The sequence below is a fragment of the Giraffa tippelskirchi genome, chromosome 1, assembly GCF_054371585.1.
Source record: "Giraffa tippelskirchi isolate mGirTip1 chromosome 1, T2T-mGirTip1v1.2.pri, whole genome shotgun sequence".
Classification (NCBI taxonomy): Eukaryota; Metazoa; Chordata; class Mammalia; order Artiodactyla; family Giraffidae; genus Giraffa; species Giraffa tippelskirchi.
Window position 1 is genome coordinate 74,693,807 of NC_137275.1, and position 18,065 is coordinate 74,711,871.

At 37.9% G+C, this 18,065-nt stretch overlaps 1 protein-coding gene across 12 annotated transcripts in view; it reads left to right on the forward strand.

Moving 5' to 3' along the window:
- The window catches only part of HERC3 (HECT and RLD domain containing E3 ubiquitin protein ligase 3), a 138,114-nt gene that overhangs the window by 72,956 nt on the left and 47,093 nt on the right, over positions 1-18,065 (forward strand). For 6 of the 12 annotated variants that reach the window (XM_081594362.1, XM_081594340.1, XM_081594333.1 and 3 more), the window contains 7 exons: positions 2,962-3,073; positions 3,483-3,672; positions 5,444-5,607; positions 5,740-5,853; positions 15,785-15,808; positions 15,900-15,989; positions 17,159-17,329. In XM_081594362.1, the coding sequence (XP_081450488.1) occupies positions 2,962-3,073; positions 3,483-3,672; positions 5,444-5,607; positions 5,740-5,853; positions 15,785-15,808; positions 15,900-15,989; positions 17,159-17,329 (865 nt within the window). Of the gene's footprint in view, positions 1-2,961; positions 3,074-3,482; positions 3,673-5,443; positions 5,608-5,739; positions 5,866-15,784; positions 15,809-15,899; positions 15,990-17,158; positions 17,330-18,065 lie in introns of all 12 variants that reach the window. The other 6 variants (XM_081594402.1, XM_081594395.1, XM_081594384.1 and 3 more) reach the window with 3 other exon arrangements.

Here is an 18,065-nt window from a genome sequence, read left to right on the forward strand (position 1 = left end):
GGTCACTGCTCCTCTCCTCTGGGTCTTGCTGGGCACAAAATTTTGCTTGTGCCCACCAAGACCAGAGTCTGTTTCTCCCAGCCCTCTGGAAGGCCTATAATCAAATCTCACTGGCTCTTAAGGCCATATTCCATGGGGATTCCTAGTCCCTTTGTTGGATCTCCAGGCTGGGAAGCCTAATGTGGGATTCAGAACCTTCACATTAGTGTGAGACCTTCTTTTTTATTGTTCTCCAGTCTGTGGGTCACCACCTGGCAGGTATGAGATTTGATTTTATCATGATTGCATCCCCACCTGCCATCTTGCTGTGGCTTCTTCTTTGTCTTTGGACATGGGGTATCTTTTTTTGGTGGGTTCCAGCATCCTCCTGTTGATGGTTGTTCAACAGCTAGTTGAAATTTTGGTGATCTCACAGGAGGAGATGAGCACACGTCCTTCTACTCTGCCATCTTGAACTGGAAGTGGACAATCCTGTTCTTAAATTCTTATTTCTTTAAATAATCTCCTTGTTTGACTTCTTTCCCATGATTTTTTTCTTTTCTCAAAAAGAATGAATTTAGGAAAAGTTCCAAGAAGGCTCCAGGAACTCCTTGGACTCAGGGCCAGCCCAGCCCACCAGAAAATTGCATTTGGCCTAAACTCCCAGGTTGTAAATAGTGTTTGCTTGCTAGGCCTTACTCCATCTGCAGATATTGTGGCTGCAGAAGGGTCTTGTCATGGGTTTTGATCTTTGGTGATCCCAAGTCCCGACCTTCTCTCCATCCTTTTTCTGTCAGTGGTGACGCTACTGAAATCCCACGAAGACTTAGACTTCAGTTCTGTGTGTCAGTTGCAGCCCCCACCCCACCCCCAGTTCTGTCCCTAACTGGGTTGTAAGAGGTTGCTTCAGGAACTCTGTTCAGTTACAGTTAAAGATTGCAAAGTCATTGGTATTATTAAGGCAACTGAAATGAGCTCATCCAACTAATTTCAGAATCAATACTTAGCCTTTTCCTCCAGGGAAAAAATTTTGTGTTGATGTTGGTCTTTTAGAACAGTGATTCTCAACCAGGCTGATTTGTTTCCCAGGGGACATTCAGCAATGTCTCTTGACATGTTTTGGTTGTTTTTGTGGTGGAGAGTATACTACTGGCATCTAGATGGCAAAGGCCAGGGGTGCTGCTAAGCATCTCACAGTCCCACCTACCCAACAAAGAATTATCTGACAACCCCAAAAGTCAGCGATCCCAAGGTTGAGAAACCTTATTCAAGAAGGACAATTTTTATGAAAGTTGGGAATGGCTCTTGTTAGGTTTGTTAGGTTATCCAGCCTTAATTTGTTAGTCGCTGAGTGGTATCATGTCTGACTCTGTGACCCCATGGACTGTAGCCTGCCAGGCTCCTCTGTCCATGAGATTTTCCAGGCAATCATACTGGAGTGGATTGCTGGGTTGCCATTTCCTCCTCCAGGGCATCTTCCCCACCCAGGGATCGAACCCACATCTCCTGTGTCTCCTGAATTGGCGGGCAGATTCTTTACCACTGAGCCACCTGGGGATTCCCAAAGACCAGTTTAACAAAGCATAAATACATGTAGATAAAGCCTTTTGATTTTTCTTAGCAGCATAGCAGAAGGTACTTCTAAGCATGTGGAAGGCTGCATATGGGATATCAGAAACAATTTCTATGTTTTGGGCAAATTTATTTTTAGAACAACAGTGCAAAAGAGTCAACAGAGAAAGCCCAAGTAACTCCTCTTGATTGACCATTTAGGTTCTAATGCATATAATTATATAATTAAAATTTTTTCACATTAGGAACTCTGCTTATGTTTTTATAAATTGTAATATTGCCATCAGATGATATTAAAACTATCTGAATATGTTTGTTACACATAAGCGGAAGTTTGTTTTGCAAATACTTCTTTTGTAATTAGTAGATGTGGTATGTTTAAGAGTGGAAATTTAAGAGACATTCTTTAAGTCTCTAAAAGGCTGAGAGTTTATTTAAAACTTAGAAAAATGATTAGTTGTTAGGAAGTTAAAAACAGTTGTTCAGTCGTGTTTGACTTTTTGCGACCCCATGGCCTGCAGTATGGCAGGCTGCCCTGTCCTTCACCATCTCCCAGAACTTGCTCAAACTCATGTCCATTGAATTGGTGATGCCATCCAACCATCTTGTCCTCTGTCGTCCCCTTCTCCTCCCTCCATCAGTCTTTCCCAGCATCAGGGTCTTTCTCGATGAGTTGGCTGTTCTCATCAGGTGGCCAAAGTATTGGAGCTTCAGCATCAGTCCAAGGAATATTCAGGATAAAATTGTCCTGGAGTGAATGTACTTGTATCCCTTATGTTAACTGAGCAATACACTAACTTTGCATTTATTATAGATCCGATTAAAAAAAAAAAAACTTTCTTTAAACTTGGTATTTGTTGATGAGTGGGCCACTTTGCACAAGGGATGTTTTTTGCACCTCGGCACAGCATCTACCTTTGGTTCAATGTACCACAGTGACAGAAAGAGGAAAAAATACAAGAGTTAATCAGGAAAAATAACATTCTGCCTATAAATTTCAAGAGAGTCTCACAGTAAGATGATGATCCTTATACTTTAATGACTTAAATTGTAAGATCATCTTGAAAAAGGGATTCAGAGAGATTTATTCTGTTGGGTTTCCCCAAATTAATGTTTTCTTTCATCTTGTCTGCCAGGTGAAATTTAAATTGGATAATATGTGCAAACTATATGTTGACCTCTTTATAATTCATCCCTATCAGAGTGTTTGCTTTGTTTTTCTTTTATTTATTTATTTTATTTATTTATTTTTATAAATTTATTTATTTTAGTTGGGGGCTAATTACTTCACAATACTGTAATAGCTTCTGCCATACATCGACATGAATCAGCCATTCTTTTTTTTATTTTATTTTTTTATTTTATGTTTTTCTTTTATTACATGTTTTTTTTTTTTTTCTTTTTGATTAGAATTGATGAGCATTTTAAAACAAGTCCCAAAATCCCTGGAATTGATCTGAACTCAACTAGAGTGTTATTTGAGAAGCTGATGAACTCGCAGCATTCCATGATTCTAGAACAGGTATTTTTTTACTTCTATAAAGTACATGCTTAAAATGCATTTTTGCATTGAAATAATTCAACTTTCAGGAGGAAAAAAAAGAGTAAGATGAAAAGGCAAAAGTCTTGTATAAATGTTAACTCTGTAAAATACTCACATTAGGAATTTTTTGTCCTAACTTTAACTTTTCTATTTAAGCTTAAATTTTTCTAAGGAAATCCCCACCTCCCAGAGTATAAGGTTGGCAAGGGCAGGGACCTTTGGCTTTTCTTTTCACTGATGTATCCTGATTGCCTAGACTGGTACCTGGCTCATAGATGGTCCTTGGTGCATACTGAGTGAATAAGAGTTGAGAGTCTCTCAAGTAATTTATGAGTTTAGAGATCAGGTAACTAGATTGAATTTCTCATTACTCTTTTCTCTCATACAGATCTTAAATAGCTTTGAAAGTTGCCTGATTCCTCAGTTATCGAGTTCACCACCAGATGTTGAAGCAATGAGAATCTACTTAATACTCCCAGAGTTTCCCCTGCTCCAGGATTCCAAGTATTACATAACATTGACTATCCCCCTGGCTATGGCCATTCTGCGGCTGGATACGAACCCCAGCAAAGTCTTAGGTGAATTTGCTGCCCTCAGTACCGGAAGTTTCTGCTTTATGTTTTATTGGTGTGACCATTGGCTCCTGTTGGATTGAGATCCAAGATTTGTTATCATTTAATGTGCTTAACACTTAAACTTTTCTTTCTTTGCTGTTAATTTCTAATTTCAAGCCATATTTGCAGTTTAAATAAATTGAACCATTATTTAGGTTATTTGAAACAATTTACGCCAGACTTAACTTGATTTTTAAATATTCACAAAGTTAGATTATTTGACTTTATTTTTTTTCCCTCCTATGCTTGCTAGTGGTTAATAGTGTCTCAAATATTAGTGTCCATCTGTTCTTTTTCTTATAATTAATTTAGGGGGTGGGAGTGAAATGAGCATTGTGTTGTGATACACAGGTCTCCAGAAAAGGAGAGGAAGAAAATGACCTAGTGGAGACTTACCAAATGTTTGTTTTGTTTTTCTTTTTTAGGACAGTTGAGTCCACACTGATTTTTGCAGGCTACGGACACTTTGCTGAGATAAGAACCTTCCGTTCCTCAGTGAATTGGAGAGTGTCTCTCATGGGAGTAGCACCTGAGATGTTTTTATTAATCAAATGCAGAAAATCTATCACCTGGCTTTTTCTTTTCATTTATTTTTTTTTTCCTGGTAATTTTTTTTAGGTGTTCACTGCAGCTCAGTAACTTCTGTGTTCCATATGGACTAGGCTGTTACTTGAGTGTGGTCTCCCCACGAGTAGAGACCTGTATCGCTCAGGATGGAATACTGTCTTTTCCGTATTGCTCCCATCTTTGTAGAAGATGTAAACACAGAAATAATCATGAATATGTTAGTCCTTAATTTTTTTTTAAGCTCACAAGCTCTTTGGGGTATATTTTCTCAGGTATTCTAGTAGACTGTGAGATAGAGATGGCAATCTCTGAAGGAATATTACCTGACTTTTAAGTTTTTAAAAAAATTATTTTATTATTATTTATTATTTTAATTTTCCCAGAGAGAATAGCACAAAACGATCAGAATACTTCAGTTTTGCATTTAATTTGTTTTTAAATTCTAATCATAGAAATTGAATACTTCAAAGAAGAGAGAACACTGCAAGTAACCATCACACAAATTCAATATTTTGCCCTTTTAGTTTTCTCCATTCTCCCTACCACTACCTTTTAATATTTTCTGGAATACATTTGAAAAATCTTGGACATTATATTACTTCATCCTATAAGTATGTCAATGTGACTGAGTTTGTTTCTGACAAAGTAAAAACCAGTGGTATAGTCTTGTCTGGTCATGAGAAAGTATTGTTTGTTAAGAAACAGAAATATATAGTTTTTCAACTAATGATGCCACTTGAAAGGAAGGACTGATTGCCATATTGGTGCTGCATCTGGGGTGTGTGGTCCTCTGCATCCCTGGTACAGGACTTAGGTGGTGGCTGAGAAGGGGGCTGAAAGGACAAGGATATGTGGATGCTTCTGCCCAAAGTATATGCCTGAGCATCTTGACCACATGTGTCCTTGAGACTGAAGTTTTAAATTAGCCTTCTGATTGAGTCTTTGAGGAAAACAGATGAAGCTTTATAAAAACGCTCCAGGGTTCTCCTGCAGCCACCACTCTCTCCAGAAATGCTTTAATGGATTCTTTTTAAAGTCAGTTTTGGGAAACTGTGTTTTAGACTAATGCTTATCTTCTAGCTGGAGCAGTTTTTAGTTAGTAGACAGAAGACATAAATCCTTGATCAAGATCACATGTTGAAATATATCTTTCTTTTCTTTTCTAAAGATAACTGGTGGTCTCAGGTATGCCCGAAATACTTCACGAAACTGGTAAACCTCTATAAAGGTGCAGTCGTTTATCTGCTGAGAGGAAGAAAGACATTTTTAATCCCTGTACTGTTTAACAATTATATTACAGCAGCTCTCAAGCTCTTGGAGAAGTTATACAAGGTAAGCATAGAGAAGACCCAGAGGGGAAAGGGGTGGAGAGATAGTAGGATAAAATGATCTACCTGCATGTTCAGTGGGAAGCCATTTTCCAGGCACCTGGGTCAAAGCTGTCCTTGTTTTGTTCTTCGTCAGGTAAATCTTAAAGTGAAACATGTGGAATATGATACATTTTACATTCCTGAGATTTCCAGTCTTGTGGACATTCAGGAAGACTACCTCATGTGGTTCTTGCATCAAGCAGGCATGGTAAGAATTAATGTGAAGTGTATCTGAAAGCTTTACTCTTTTTCTCAGAGCACAAGGACAAGAAAAAACATCTGAGCTCTATAATTTGTCCTTGACTTTGATATTAATGTCACATCTGTGCTTTATTGACTGCCTTTTGCATTCTTAAAACACTGACGTACTTTGAGTAATCATAGGTACTCATAATCAGTCACAAATAGGTAGTCACCCGAATGGCATAATTTTAATTAGTTGCCAACATTAAAAAAAAATCAAGATATCTAAAGTAGTCAAGCTTATAGAAACAAAAAGTAGAAAAGTGGTTGCCAGGGTCTAGTGAGGAGAAATTGGAGAGTTTTTTTTTTTAATGAGTTTAGACTTTTTTTAAGAAAATGAAGTATAGTTGATTCACAATATTGTGTTAGTTTCAGGTACACAGCAAAGTGATTCATCTTTCTATATCTATAACTTTATGTTCCTTTTCAGATTCTTTTCCCTTATAGGGCATTACAAAATATTGAGTATAGTTCCCTGTGCTATTACAGTAGGTCCTTGTTGTCTGTTTTGTATATAGTGGTGTATACATGTTAATCTCAAACTCCTAATTTATCCTTCCCCCACCATCCCCCTTTGGTAACCATGAATTTGTTTTCTAAGTCTGTGAGTGTGTGTTATAAATATGTTCATTTGTATCAATTTTTAGATTCCACATGTAAGTGAAGTCATGTGATATTTGTCTTTTTCTGTGTGGCTTACTTAGTATAATAATCTCTAGGACTTTCAGTTTTGCAGGATGAAAAAATTCTGGAGATTCATTGCACAATAATGGAAATGTATTTGAGACTAATGAATCTAACACGGTAAAGATGGTAAACTTTGTGTCTTTTACCACAATTTAAAAAGTCAAGGAACATAAAATGAATTTCTGGCCTTGCTTGAGACCTGGAAGACATGGCAGCATGACCTGTCTCCCAGATGGTGCCATCTGGCTGGAGTTCAATAGGGGCTCTTTAGATGTGGCTTATACATGCCAGAGTCCCCAGTGCAGTTTGATTTTGACATTGAGGAAAGGATCATTTGCTATTATCTTCATCTAACAGCTAGTCAGCTTGAATCATCTTATGTCAGCTGCCTGAACCCTATAGGCTGCCTGATTTGGGATTATGTGTGTGAAAATGTCACATATCCCTGACCTAGTTCTCGCTTACATTGCAACTGTGGGTTTGCCTGCCACACTTGAGTTGGTTCTACAGTTTATTTGTAGACTGGCTTGGGATATATGCAAGGCTTTTTAGGATCACCCATCTGTGGATTATGTATAAATTTGAGTGATGTCAGAAAACAAAGTGATAATATGGTTATTTAGTGAAGCTGTGCAGAGCAGACACGTTTGAGATGTGTCCTTGCCAATTTAACAGTTTCGTCACTGACATTTAGGCAATATTTTCCTATACCCTGCAGGGATTTTGGAGGTCAGTTGTTGTCGTTGTTTAGTCACTAAATTGTGTCCAACTCTTTTTTTTTGACCCCATGGACTGTAGCCCACCAGGCTCCTCTGTCCATGGGATTTCCCAGGCAAAAATACTAGAGTGGGTTGCATTTCCTTACCAGGGGGATCTTCCCTAACCCAGGGATTGAACCGGAGTCTCCTACATTGGCAGGTGGATTCTTACCACTGAACTACCAGGGAAGTCCTTTAGAGGTCAGTAGTGAGAAGGCAATGGCACCCCACTCCAGTACTCTTGCCTGGAAAATCCCATGGATGGAGGAGCCTGGTAGGCTGCATTCCATGGGGTCACTAAGAGTCAGACACGACTGAGCGACTTTGCTTTCACTTTTCACTTTCATGCACTGGAGAAGGAAATGGCAACCCACTCCAGTATTCTTGTCTGGAGAATCCCAGGGACGGTGGAGCCTGGTGGGCTGCAGTCTGTGGGGTCGCGCAGAGTTGGACACGACTGAAGCGACTTAGCAGCAGTGGTTTCCAAAAGCAAGTCATTTAAATAGGTTTCTTTATTTATTTCTTTGTCAAATACCAGATAATCAATGCTGGAGACTATTGAGTTTTTTAATAAGGGTTTTGATTACCTTAAAAAGCCAAAATACTTTTCAAAAAAGTGGATAAATCTTCTAAATGGGTTTACGTAGGAAATTTAACATGGAAGCTAGCAATGAACTCTGTTTTCATCTGCTAATTTAGAAGTTGTAAGAAGACAAACTTCTCTGTTTTATGAATTCATGAATAAATATTCACTGACTCATAAAATGTTAAGAGCTGAAGTAAGTCTTATGAATTATTTAGCCAGCTGCTTTGTTTCTAGGTGAGAAATTGGAGTCTCAGAGAAGCTAAACAGTTTTTCCATTAACTCAGTTAACTTAAATGCCAATTGTTCTGACTTCCAATCTACTCTTTCTGTGACTTGCTACTGAATTCTAATGGGCTCTAATTTACTTTCACCCTAAAAAAGAAGTTGTTGGTGTTAAAAATATAGGTTATCATGACTGTGGTCTCTGAATGGAGTACTTAAGTGAGCAACTTTTATAACTTTCTTTTATTGTTCCTTTCTCTTAATATTTGATAAACAAATAGAAGCCTTAAATACCAGCTACTCATCTCCTCTTCAGTAATTAAGGTTATTACAGAAAGATACAAAATTGGGTAAAATAACTTGACCTTTTGTGATTTCCGTGGAATTTTTTCTGTTATATAATACTATTAGAAATTAAAGTTTAAATTTCTTGATATCTTGGATTTTAACCTAAAATGCTAAAGCTTTTTCATGTATTTATGTTTTTTTAATTTTTTGAGGTATAATTGACATGTCACATTATATTATTTCAAGTGTATACCATAATGACTTTATATTTATACCCACTGAGATGATCACTGTAAGTCTAGTTACTGTCTGTCACCACATATAGTTGCAAATTTTTTTCTTAGATAACTTTTAAGAATTACTCTCTTAGCAACTTGAGCAACTAAAATAAGCAGTATTGTTTTACTATCTGCAGTCACCATGCTGTACATTATATTACTGTGACTTGTTTTATGACTGAAAGTCTGTACCTTTGACCCTCTTCACCCGTTTTGCCCGCCCTCCATCCCTTCTTCCCTCTGGCAGTCACCTAACCTGTCTCTTATCTATGAGTTTGTTGTGGTTTTGCTTGTTTAGATTCCAAGCAGATCTTGGAATATATTCACTTCCAAATATAAGTGAAATTGTATGGCACTTGTCTGACTCACTTCAAGGTCCATCCAAGTTGTTGGAAATGGCAAGATTCATTCTTTGTGTCTGAGTGTTACTGTTAGTGCGCTCAGTAAAGCCAATTTCTGACACCAGGTTGTGGGAAGGAAAATATAGCATTTATTGCAGAGTGCCAAGCGAGGAACCCAGGGCAGCTAGTGTTCAAAACACCTGAACTCCCCAGTGGGCTTCAGGAAAGCATTTTAATGGCCACAGGAGGAAAGGGGGTTGCAGGGTATGTAATCAGCCCCTGTACAAACCTGGTCGGTGGTGAGGTAAGAGGGCAGTGTCACTGTCAATCCTCGGACTCCAGAACGTCTGGGGGCTGTGTGCTCATGGGCGTCAGGTAGTAATTTCTTGCATTTGGTGGGGATTTTAGTATCTGCTGCACAGCTCAGGAAATGTGCTCCAGGTACTGATATCTACGTACTTCAGAAAGGAGCTAAAACAGAGGATGGTGGAAGGGGTCTGTTCTAGAAAGGCCCCATAACATCATGCTTGGTTACATGAGTAATATTCCACCGTGTATACCTCATCTTCTTTCTCCATCCATATATCTATGGACACTTAGGTTGTTTCCATATCTTGGCTAATGTAAATAAGGCTGCTCTAAATATGGGGGTACATATATCTTTTTGAATTAGTGTTTTTGGTATTCTTTGGATAAATACCCAGAAGTAGAACAGCTGGATCATATGGTAATTGTATTTTTAATTTTTTGAGGAACCTTCATACAATTTTCCATAGTGGCTGTACCAGTTTTAGTTTAAATTCCTGTCAGCAATGCATGAGGAGTCTCATTTCTCTACATCCTTGCCCAAACTAGTATTTTTTGTTAATAGCAATTTGGACAGATGTGAGGTGATATCTCAGTATGGTTTTAATTTGCATTTTCCTGATCATTAATGAGGTTGAGTATCTTTGCATGTGCCTCTTGGCCATCTGTGTGTCAACTTTGGAAAAATGTTAAGGTTCTCTGCCCATTGTTTAATTGTTTTTTTTTTTTTTTTGTATTGAGTTGTATGAATTCTTTGTATATTTCATTAACACCTTATAAGACATATTGTTTGCCAATACCTCTCCCATTCTATAGGCTACCTTTTCACTTTGTTGATGGTTTCCTTTGCTGTACAGAAGCTTTTTAGTTTGATCTAATTCCCTTATTTATTTTTGCTTTTTTTGTCTTTGATTTTTGAATTCAGATCCAAAACATCACTGCCAAGACTGATGTCAAGTTGCTTACTACCTATGTTTTCATCTATGAGTTTCTTACATTCTAGACTTTGATCCATTTTCAGCTAATTTTTATGATTAGTAAGTAAGTAAGATAGTGATCTTTTTGTTCATTTGTACGTGCCTATCCAGTTTTCTTAACACCATTTATTGAAGAGACTGTCCTTTTCCCATTGTGTGATCTTGCCTCCTTTTGATTGACCATATATTCACAGGCTTATTTATGAGCTTAAACACTTTTAAATGATAGTAATGAACAATAAGTGGATTTTCTCCAGCCTTATTGAGGTATACTTAACAGACAAAATTGTAAATATTTGAAGTGTACAGTGTGATGATTTGATGCACATATACATTGTGAAATGATTACAAAGATCAAGTTAATTATCACATCCATTACCTCACAGAGTTAACTTTTTTCCTGTGTGTCTTAAGAAGGCTTAAGATGTATTCTCGTCAGGTTTCCAGTATATAATACCGTGTAACTGTAGTCGCTATGCCGTACTTTAGTTCCTTAGAGCTTAGTTGTAACTGAAATGATTGTACCCTTTGACCTACATTTCCCCATCTCCTCCCCCACCCACCTCTCTCCCCACATCGTCTAGCAACCATCATTTTTCTTCTATTTCTATGAGATTGGTTTTTTTTTTTTTTTTTAGATACCACATATAAATGATACCATACAGTATTTATCTTTCTCTGTCTGGCTTATTTCAGTTAGCATAATGTCCTTTAGTTTCACCCATATTTTTGTAAATGGCAGGATTGCCTTCTTTTTTTATGACTGAATAATATTTCACCTTGTGTGTGTACATGTTTGTGTGTCTGTGTGTGCATCTCACACTACATGAGTTTTTATGTGTCAAACTTTTTAGCTTGGTGTAGTAGCCAAGGCAGTATAGTTTACAGTTCAGAGCATGTGCTTTACTGTAGTCAAAAAGAACTGCTTTCAGTCTCAGCTCAGGCCTACTACCTATGTGACCTTATACAAGTTCCTTAATTTCTGTAAGCCTAGCATCCTCATTTAGAAATGTGAATTCTAACAATAGTATGAGAATTAAATGGGAAAAAGCATGGAAAGGCCTTACTTTGCTGAGTACTTAGTGCCTGGCACATCAAAAGTCCTGAAGTGAAGTGTTAGTCGCTCAGTCGTGTCAGCTCTGTGCAACTCCATAGACTGTAGCCTGCCAGGCTCCTCTGTCCATGGGGATTCTCCAGGCAAGAATACTGGAGTGGGTTGCCATGCCTTCCTCCAGGGGATCTTCCCAACCCAGGGATCAAACCTAGGTCTCCTGAATTGCAGGCAGATTCTTTACCAGCTGAGCTACCAGGGAAGCCCGGTCATAAGCCCTAGTAGCTATTTCTCAGTAAGCAGTCTTGGGCACCTAATGTATATCCCATGCCTGCTAGTCACTGGGAATGGCGATACCTATGGGACATGCTGGCTGCCTCTGTGACGTGCTTAGTGTAGTGAAAAAGGAATTACAGAGGGACACAACATGTGTGTGCAAAGAACTGTGGTGTACAAAAGAAACATTCTAAAGTGACTGACTTGTTTATTTTAAAGAAGAGATGGTAGTGGCTTATTTATGTCAATTAATAAACTGCCATCATCTACACTTGGAAACCAAATAAACAGAGCACAGAATGAGTGATGCTGTGGGCTCCCGTGGGGCAGTACAAGTGAGAAAGTCAGTGATACAAAGAAAATGCTTCAGAAATAAAGACTAGAGTCTACATGACATTGGCTGTATGTGTTGTATGGGGCCGTGTTTTGGTTCCAGGTACCAGGATTGTGCACAGCTGTATTTGCCTCCACGTCAGTGGTACTGGGAGCCAGGCGTGCCCACTGAGGGTACAGGAACACCTGGTGGCAGGCAGGCGCTAAGGCAGAGGCTCCCGTGTTCCCTCCCTGGCACTACAGGTGTTTATGCAGTGACCCGTGTCCCCAGTCACAGCCACATTTAGGAAATACTGACTTGGAATATAAACAGATATTCCCAGTTCCCCAACTCTCCAGTTCTGTATCATGTATTTATTTATTGCTTCTATTTCATATACTTAAGAAAAATGATTTAAGGTAACAGTGCAACCCCATTTCAAGCAGGAACACTTGAAATGTGATCCACCAGTAGTACTTTGCTAGTTTTAGGTTTGGGAGACTCACTTTTTGGGGAATGAATGGCCCAGGCCAAGTAGCCTCTCAGGAGAGGGTCACGTATCTTACCAGTTCATATACATCTTTCCAGGTTAGGGAGAGCAGTCAGGAAGCAGAATCATAATATTGCTGTTTCAGTATTTAGTTCATGTAATCTGGAAATGCCAGTACTAATACCATTTCTAAAATATTCAGCATCTACAAAATAAAAATCAGTGAAATTAAACAGTTTTATTTTAAATACAAAATCTCAGACTTGTAAAAAAATAAAATTGTAGACACATAAACAGACTTTCATATAGGCCTGCTGCTGCTTTTGACTGAACACCCTTCCCTTAGTTCACCTTCCACAGAGCCAGCACCTCAGTCCTCCCCTGCAGTGGGGGTCTTCTGGACCACCAACTCTCTTGCCTTGTCTCTGGTTCCCAACAGTAATTTCTTTCCAGCCATTGTACCCTGCTGAAAGCATGATAACCCTGCCCTCCAGAAGGGAGATCAGCCTAACCTCCAAAACTGGGCTTTTTCAGGGTTTGTGATGGGGGTTGCAGGGAGAAGATGGTAGGAAAGAATTGGAGAACTGGAGTGGGAGAGAGCTAAGAAATACAGACAGAGCTGCTGATTGATGTCTGAAATAACTACGTTGTACCAACAAAAATACTAGTATTTACTAGGTACAGTTGTCCCTCCGTATCCATGGGGGATTGGTTCCAGGAGTCCCCACCCCCGTATCAAAACTCTCCATGCTCAAGTCCCTCATATAAAATGATACATTAGTTGCATATAACCTAAGCACATCCTCCCAAGCACTTTAAATCATCTCTCGATTACTTATAATACCTGATACAGTGTGAATACTATGTAAATAGTTGCCAGTGTGTGAGAAATTCAGGTTGTGCTTGCTGGAACCTTCTGGAATTGTCATTCTTCCCCAAGCATTTTCCATCTGAGCTAGGTATAATCTGCAGACGTGGGACATGTGGATAAGGAGGGCCCACTGTATACTCGGAGGCTGTAAAGTCAACAACTGTTTTTATGGTCACTATTAAATCTATTTGAAGTGTTCAAAACTTTATTTTGCTTTATAGAACAACACACATGATAAAGATCTTTCTTTTGTCTTGAGAACAGACGAATAATGCCTAGAATAAAATCTCTTCTGAGAAGGATAGAACATTTTAAATATGGGCACACACTTCTCCAGGATATTTGTACCTTTTGTAGGTATCTAGAGTACAGGATAACTTTGTAGAGTGCTGTTTTATGGTGTGTGTGTTTTAGTTGTTTCAATTCCAAAAGTCAGAGTAATTAGAGAAGCCAGCATGAGAATGAATCAAGTCAGCCTGGGTTCTATATGTAAGACTCCACACCTTGTCTCCCTGGACTGGACTCTTTTCTCTAATTAGTGTTTCTCAGTCTAGAGAAGGAACCTGTTCAAAGGATAAACAGGATGATTTTTTTTTTTTTTAATTTCTTTTCAGTGCTTTCATTGAAATATACATGAATACAAAAGGAAGTGTATATACCCTTATTATTTATAAAGCATTTAAACATTAGAAAACCAAAGCAGATTTACAGATTAAATACTAATAAAACTCTAAAATCAATAAAACACAAATTAGCCTCATGGATTTAATGTGATAAGCAAGAATGCCTTTCTGAAGTGAGACCCCTCTTGCGTTGTGATTAGGACTTCAGGCTGCCAGGCCTGGGGACTTGAGTTCTGTGGCTTGTCCTGTGCACCCAGGGGTGACTCAACTCTCTTTTGCCCTTTCACCTGCTATTAAACCTTCATACATGCAGCGAGTCAGGACTGCTGTGGCCTTTTCTTGGGCACAAATGCATCACTTACAAAGGAAGACTGCTTTTTTCCCTTTCCTTGGACAATTCAGTATACTGTGGCACCAGTGCAATCATTAAAATAAATGCAGATTATATGGCAACACATCATTATAAGGAGTTCATTCAGAATGTGTTTTTATTTTGTTTAGGATATCATTCTTTTCTTTTTTTAGAAAAAACACAATTTAAAAAATGCATAGACCACTCACAGATTTCTGGGAATAAATCCATGGTTTTCTGTTTGTGAAATATTGCTCCAGGTCAACGTGATCCTTACTGTTGATTTTTTGTTTGATTGCTTCTGTTGGGTTATGTAGCAAACAGTATTCATTAGCTTAATCTTTGAGCAGAGATTTCCTTTTTTCTCTTGATAAGTGAAACTAACGTACCTCTTAGATATGTTTGTAACCTACCTATTAGATATATTTGTGGTTGTTTTTATTTGCAGGCATACTTTGGGGATATTGTGGGTTTGGTTCCAGACCACCACAATAAAGCAAATATTGCAATAAAACAAGTCACACAATTTTTTTTGTTAACCAGTGCATATAAAAGTTATGTTTATACTGTATTCTGTTAAATGTGCAATAGTATTATGTTTAGAAAAACAATGTACAAACCTTAACTAAAAAATACTGTATTGCTAAACAAGAATGCTAGCCATCATCTGGGCCTTCAGCAAGTTGTAATCTTTCTGCAGTAGTAGTGTCAAAGGTCACCAATCAGATCATCATAACAAATGATATAAGAAAGTATGAAATATTGTGAGAATTACCAAAATGTGACACAGAGACATAAGGGGAGGAAATGCTGCTGGGAAAATGGTGCTGATAGTGGTATAAGACTAAGCGTTGCCACAGAACTTCAGTTTATTAAAAAAAAAAAAAAAGAGTATCTGTGGAATGCAATAAAGTGAAGAGCAATAAAATGCAGTATGCTTATCTGTTACCCCTTCCTTAAAAGTTTATTCAGATTTCATTTACATATTGATGGAATATCTTCTGTAGGCCAAGCCAGGGACAACTTTCTAAATATTTGATTTCTCCCAAGAATAACTGTGTGTATGTGTGTAAGAGGTAGACTTAACATGCTGACAAATGAAGTTTGCATTATGCATTATCCACTTTACCTAACAAGATTAACCCCTGAAGTCATGGTTGTAAAGCTCCTGTTTCGGTATTAGATTCTTTATAAACGAAAATTCTATTAATGCTGTAAATTATGGAGTTAGTGAAATGGTGTTTTTGTAAAGTTCCTTTAAATTTTTTTAAAGTTGTTTTTAATGTTTTTCTCAGTCTGTATTTATCAAAACAACTGGTCTATGCCATCATAACTCCAGTCAGCTGTTTAAATATGGTGTTAGTTCCATGGCCAAATAGATAGGTTATCTATTTTGTTATTTGTTATGTTATTTTGTAGGGGATAAAAAGTTCAAGTTTTGTACTTCAACTAAGAGACTTTATTTTTCTTTACACAGAAGGCTCGGCCATCTATAATGCAGGTAAATGATACTTTAAAATTTATTAATGTATTTTTCCAGCAGTATTCTCTGTGGAATGCTATAATATTGCCGATAATGGGTTTCATTCTAGGATGCTGTAACGCTTTGTTCCTACCCTTTTATCTTTGATGCCCAAGCCAAGACCAAAATGTTACAAACTGATGCTGAACTGCAGATGCAGGTAACTTATTTTAAAAATTATTTTTTCCTGTTATGGGTTTCTTTCATCTTATACATTAAGTTGTAACTTTTTCCTAATAGGATAAAGTTCATTTGGGTAAAGTTGTAGTATAACTTTTAGAACCTATAGAAAAATTGTCAGCAATTCTCTATTGAATAAAGCAAATACAAGTGAAGGGACATTTCATAAACTGAGGGTTGACAGGTGTCTTCATAAAATGTTGTATAATAAATATTTACCTTTGTGGGCCATATGGTCTCAAGTATAAAACTGCTGTAGCACAAAATTTGAATTTTGCATACTTTTCACATGTGTGAAATATATTCTTTTTTTGATTTTTGTTTAACCATTTAAAAATGTTAAAACTATTGGTAGCTCAAGAGCTGTATAAAAACAGGCAGCAGGCTGGATTCAGTCAGTGGGCCATTGTTTGCTGACCCTTGATACATTATTAAAAGGAGCTTGGCAAGTCTTTATTGAGCCAAAACTTAAATTATAGAGATTTGTTTAATTTAAACACATGTTTTTATTGTAAAATATAATTGGTTTTGGCAAGCCTGCAAAGATGTTTGTGAACTAGCAATCCAAACCTTTCCATTCCTACTGCTGGTGGATATGTAACTTCATTCATCTCTCTCCCCCTCCCCATCTTTCTGACTCTGTCTCTAGCTCTTATTAATCTCTCTATATATATCTGTTTTCACAGTGATATATCCATCATATTGACAATTTAAAGCTTTTCCAGAGAAAATGGACATTTTTCAAAGAACTAAAGCTGTTTAGCAAGTGGTTATTGGGTTTCTTTACCTGCTACTTCGAAAGTCACCATTTCTACCCACTCTCCATCGTCACTTTCTTCTACTAAGATATTATTTCAGTCTTAATCCGCTTAGTCCAAATCATTTTCCTGGAATGAGTTATGGATCATATGGTTCATAAAGTGTTTCAGTTAATCTCTTTGGGTTCATATTAGAAAGATTTGTGTGTTTTGTAAACATGACTGAGAAAATCTATTGGAAGAGTTAGGAGGAAAATAAAGAACAAGGTGGAGATACAGCCTGTCTGCCCTTCCCTGTACCCACCCCTGGTCCAAAGGCACGGCTGACAGCCATCTCCACTCACAGATGCGCTCTCAGGTGATAACTGTGTTCTTGGGTGTGCTGTTCCAGGTGGCGGTCAATGGGGCCAATCTGCAGAACGTCTTCATGCTGCTCACCTTGGAGCCTCTGCTGGCCAGAAGCCCCTTCCTGGTCCTTCATGTTCGCAGGAGCAACCTTGTTGGAGATGCCCTAAGAGAGCTGAGCATTCATTCTGATATTGATTTGAAAAAGCCTCTCAAAGTGAGCCCTTCAGTATATTTATCTAAATAACCTTCCTGGGTTTCTTTAAACAGCATCAGATGAAGCAGCAAAGATCTTATTAAAATCATGGAGTACAGCCATTCATTATTTCTTTCATTCATTTTACAAGAATTTACTCACCTCCTTCTGTCCAGTCACCAAACAGACCATCTCAACATGACATCAGATAAAAATGCCAGTGGATTATTTGAGGGACTATAGGGCCTTCTTTGTCCGCTCTTTTCCGTGTACCTGTTCCCACTCTACCAAAACCACGCAAACAGTAGCACTGCTAAAGCTTCAATTAGGTAAAACTACCAAGCCAGCATCTAGGAAGTCTTTGGATGTCAAAAATTTAAGAGAAAGAAGGTAAAAAAGAAAACAGAAAAGTAGTGAAATTTTCTGGGCAGCTGGTCGTCTGTTCTGATAGGCCCTTTTTAGTACTCTGAAATGATTAAAAAATTGTCTTTCCTCATAAACTATGCATGTTTGTGTTACCACTTACTCTATTCTTGGGGCTTAGCACAATGCTTGGAACACAGCAGCTGGTCAGTAAATACTTAGTGAATTATTGAAGTTTTAGATCATTTACCTTTCCCTTCAGAAGACTTTCCTAACTGTTTCCAATCCTGTTGTAAACTCCATTTCTGAGATGTGATAGACAAGAAACTGATGGTATCCATGATACTGTCATCCTTTTCAGAATTTCAGTGGGTAGCATCAGTCCCATCAGTCT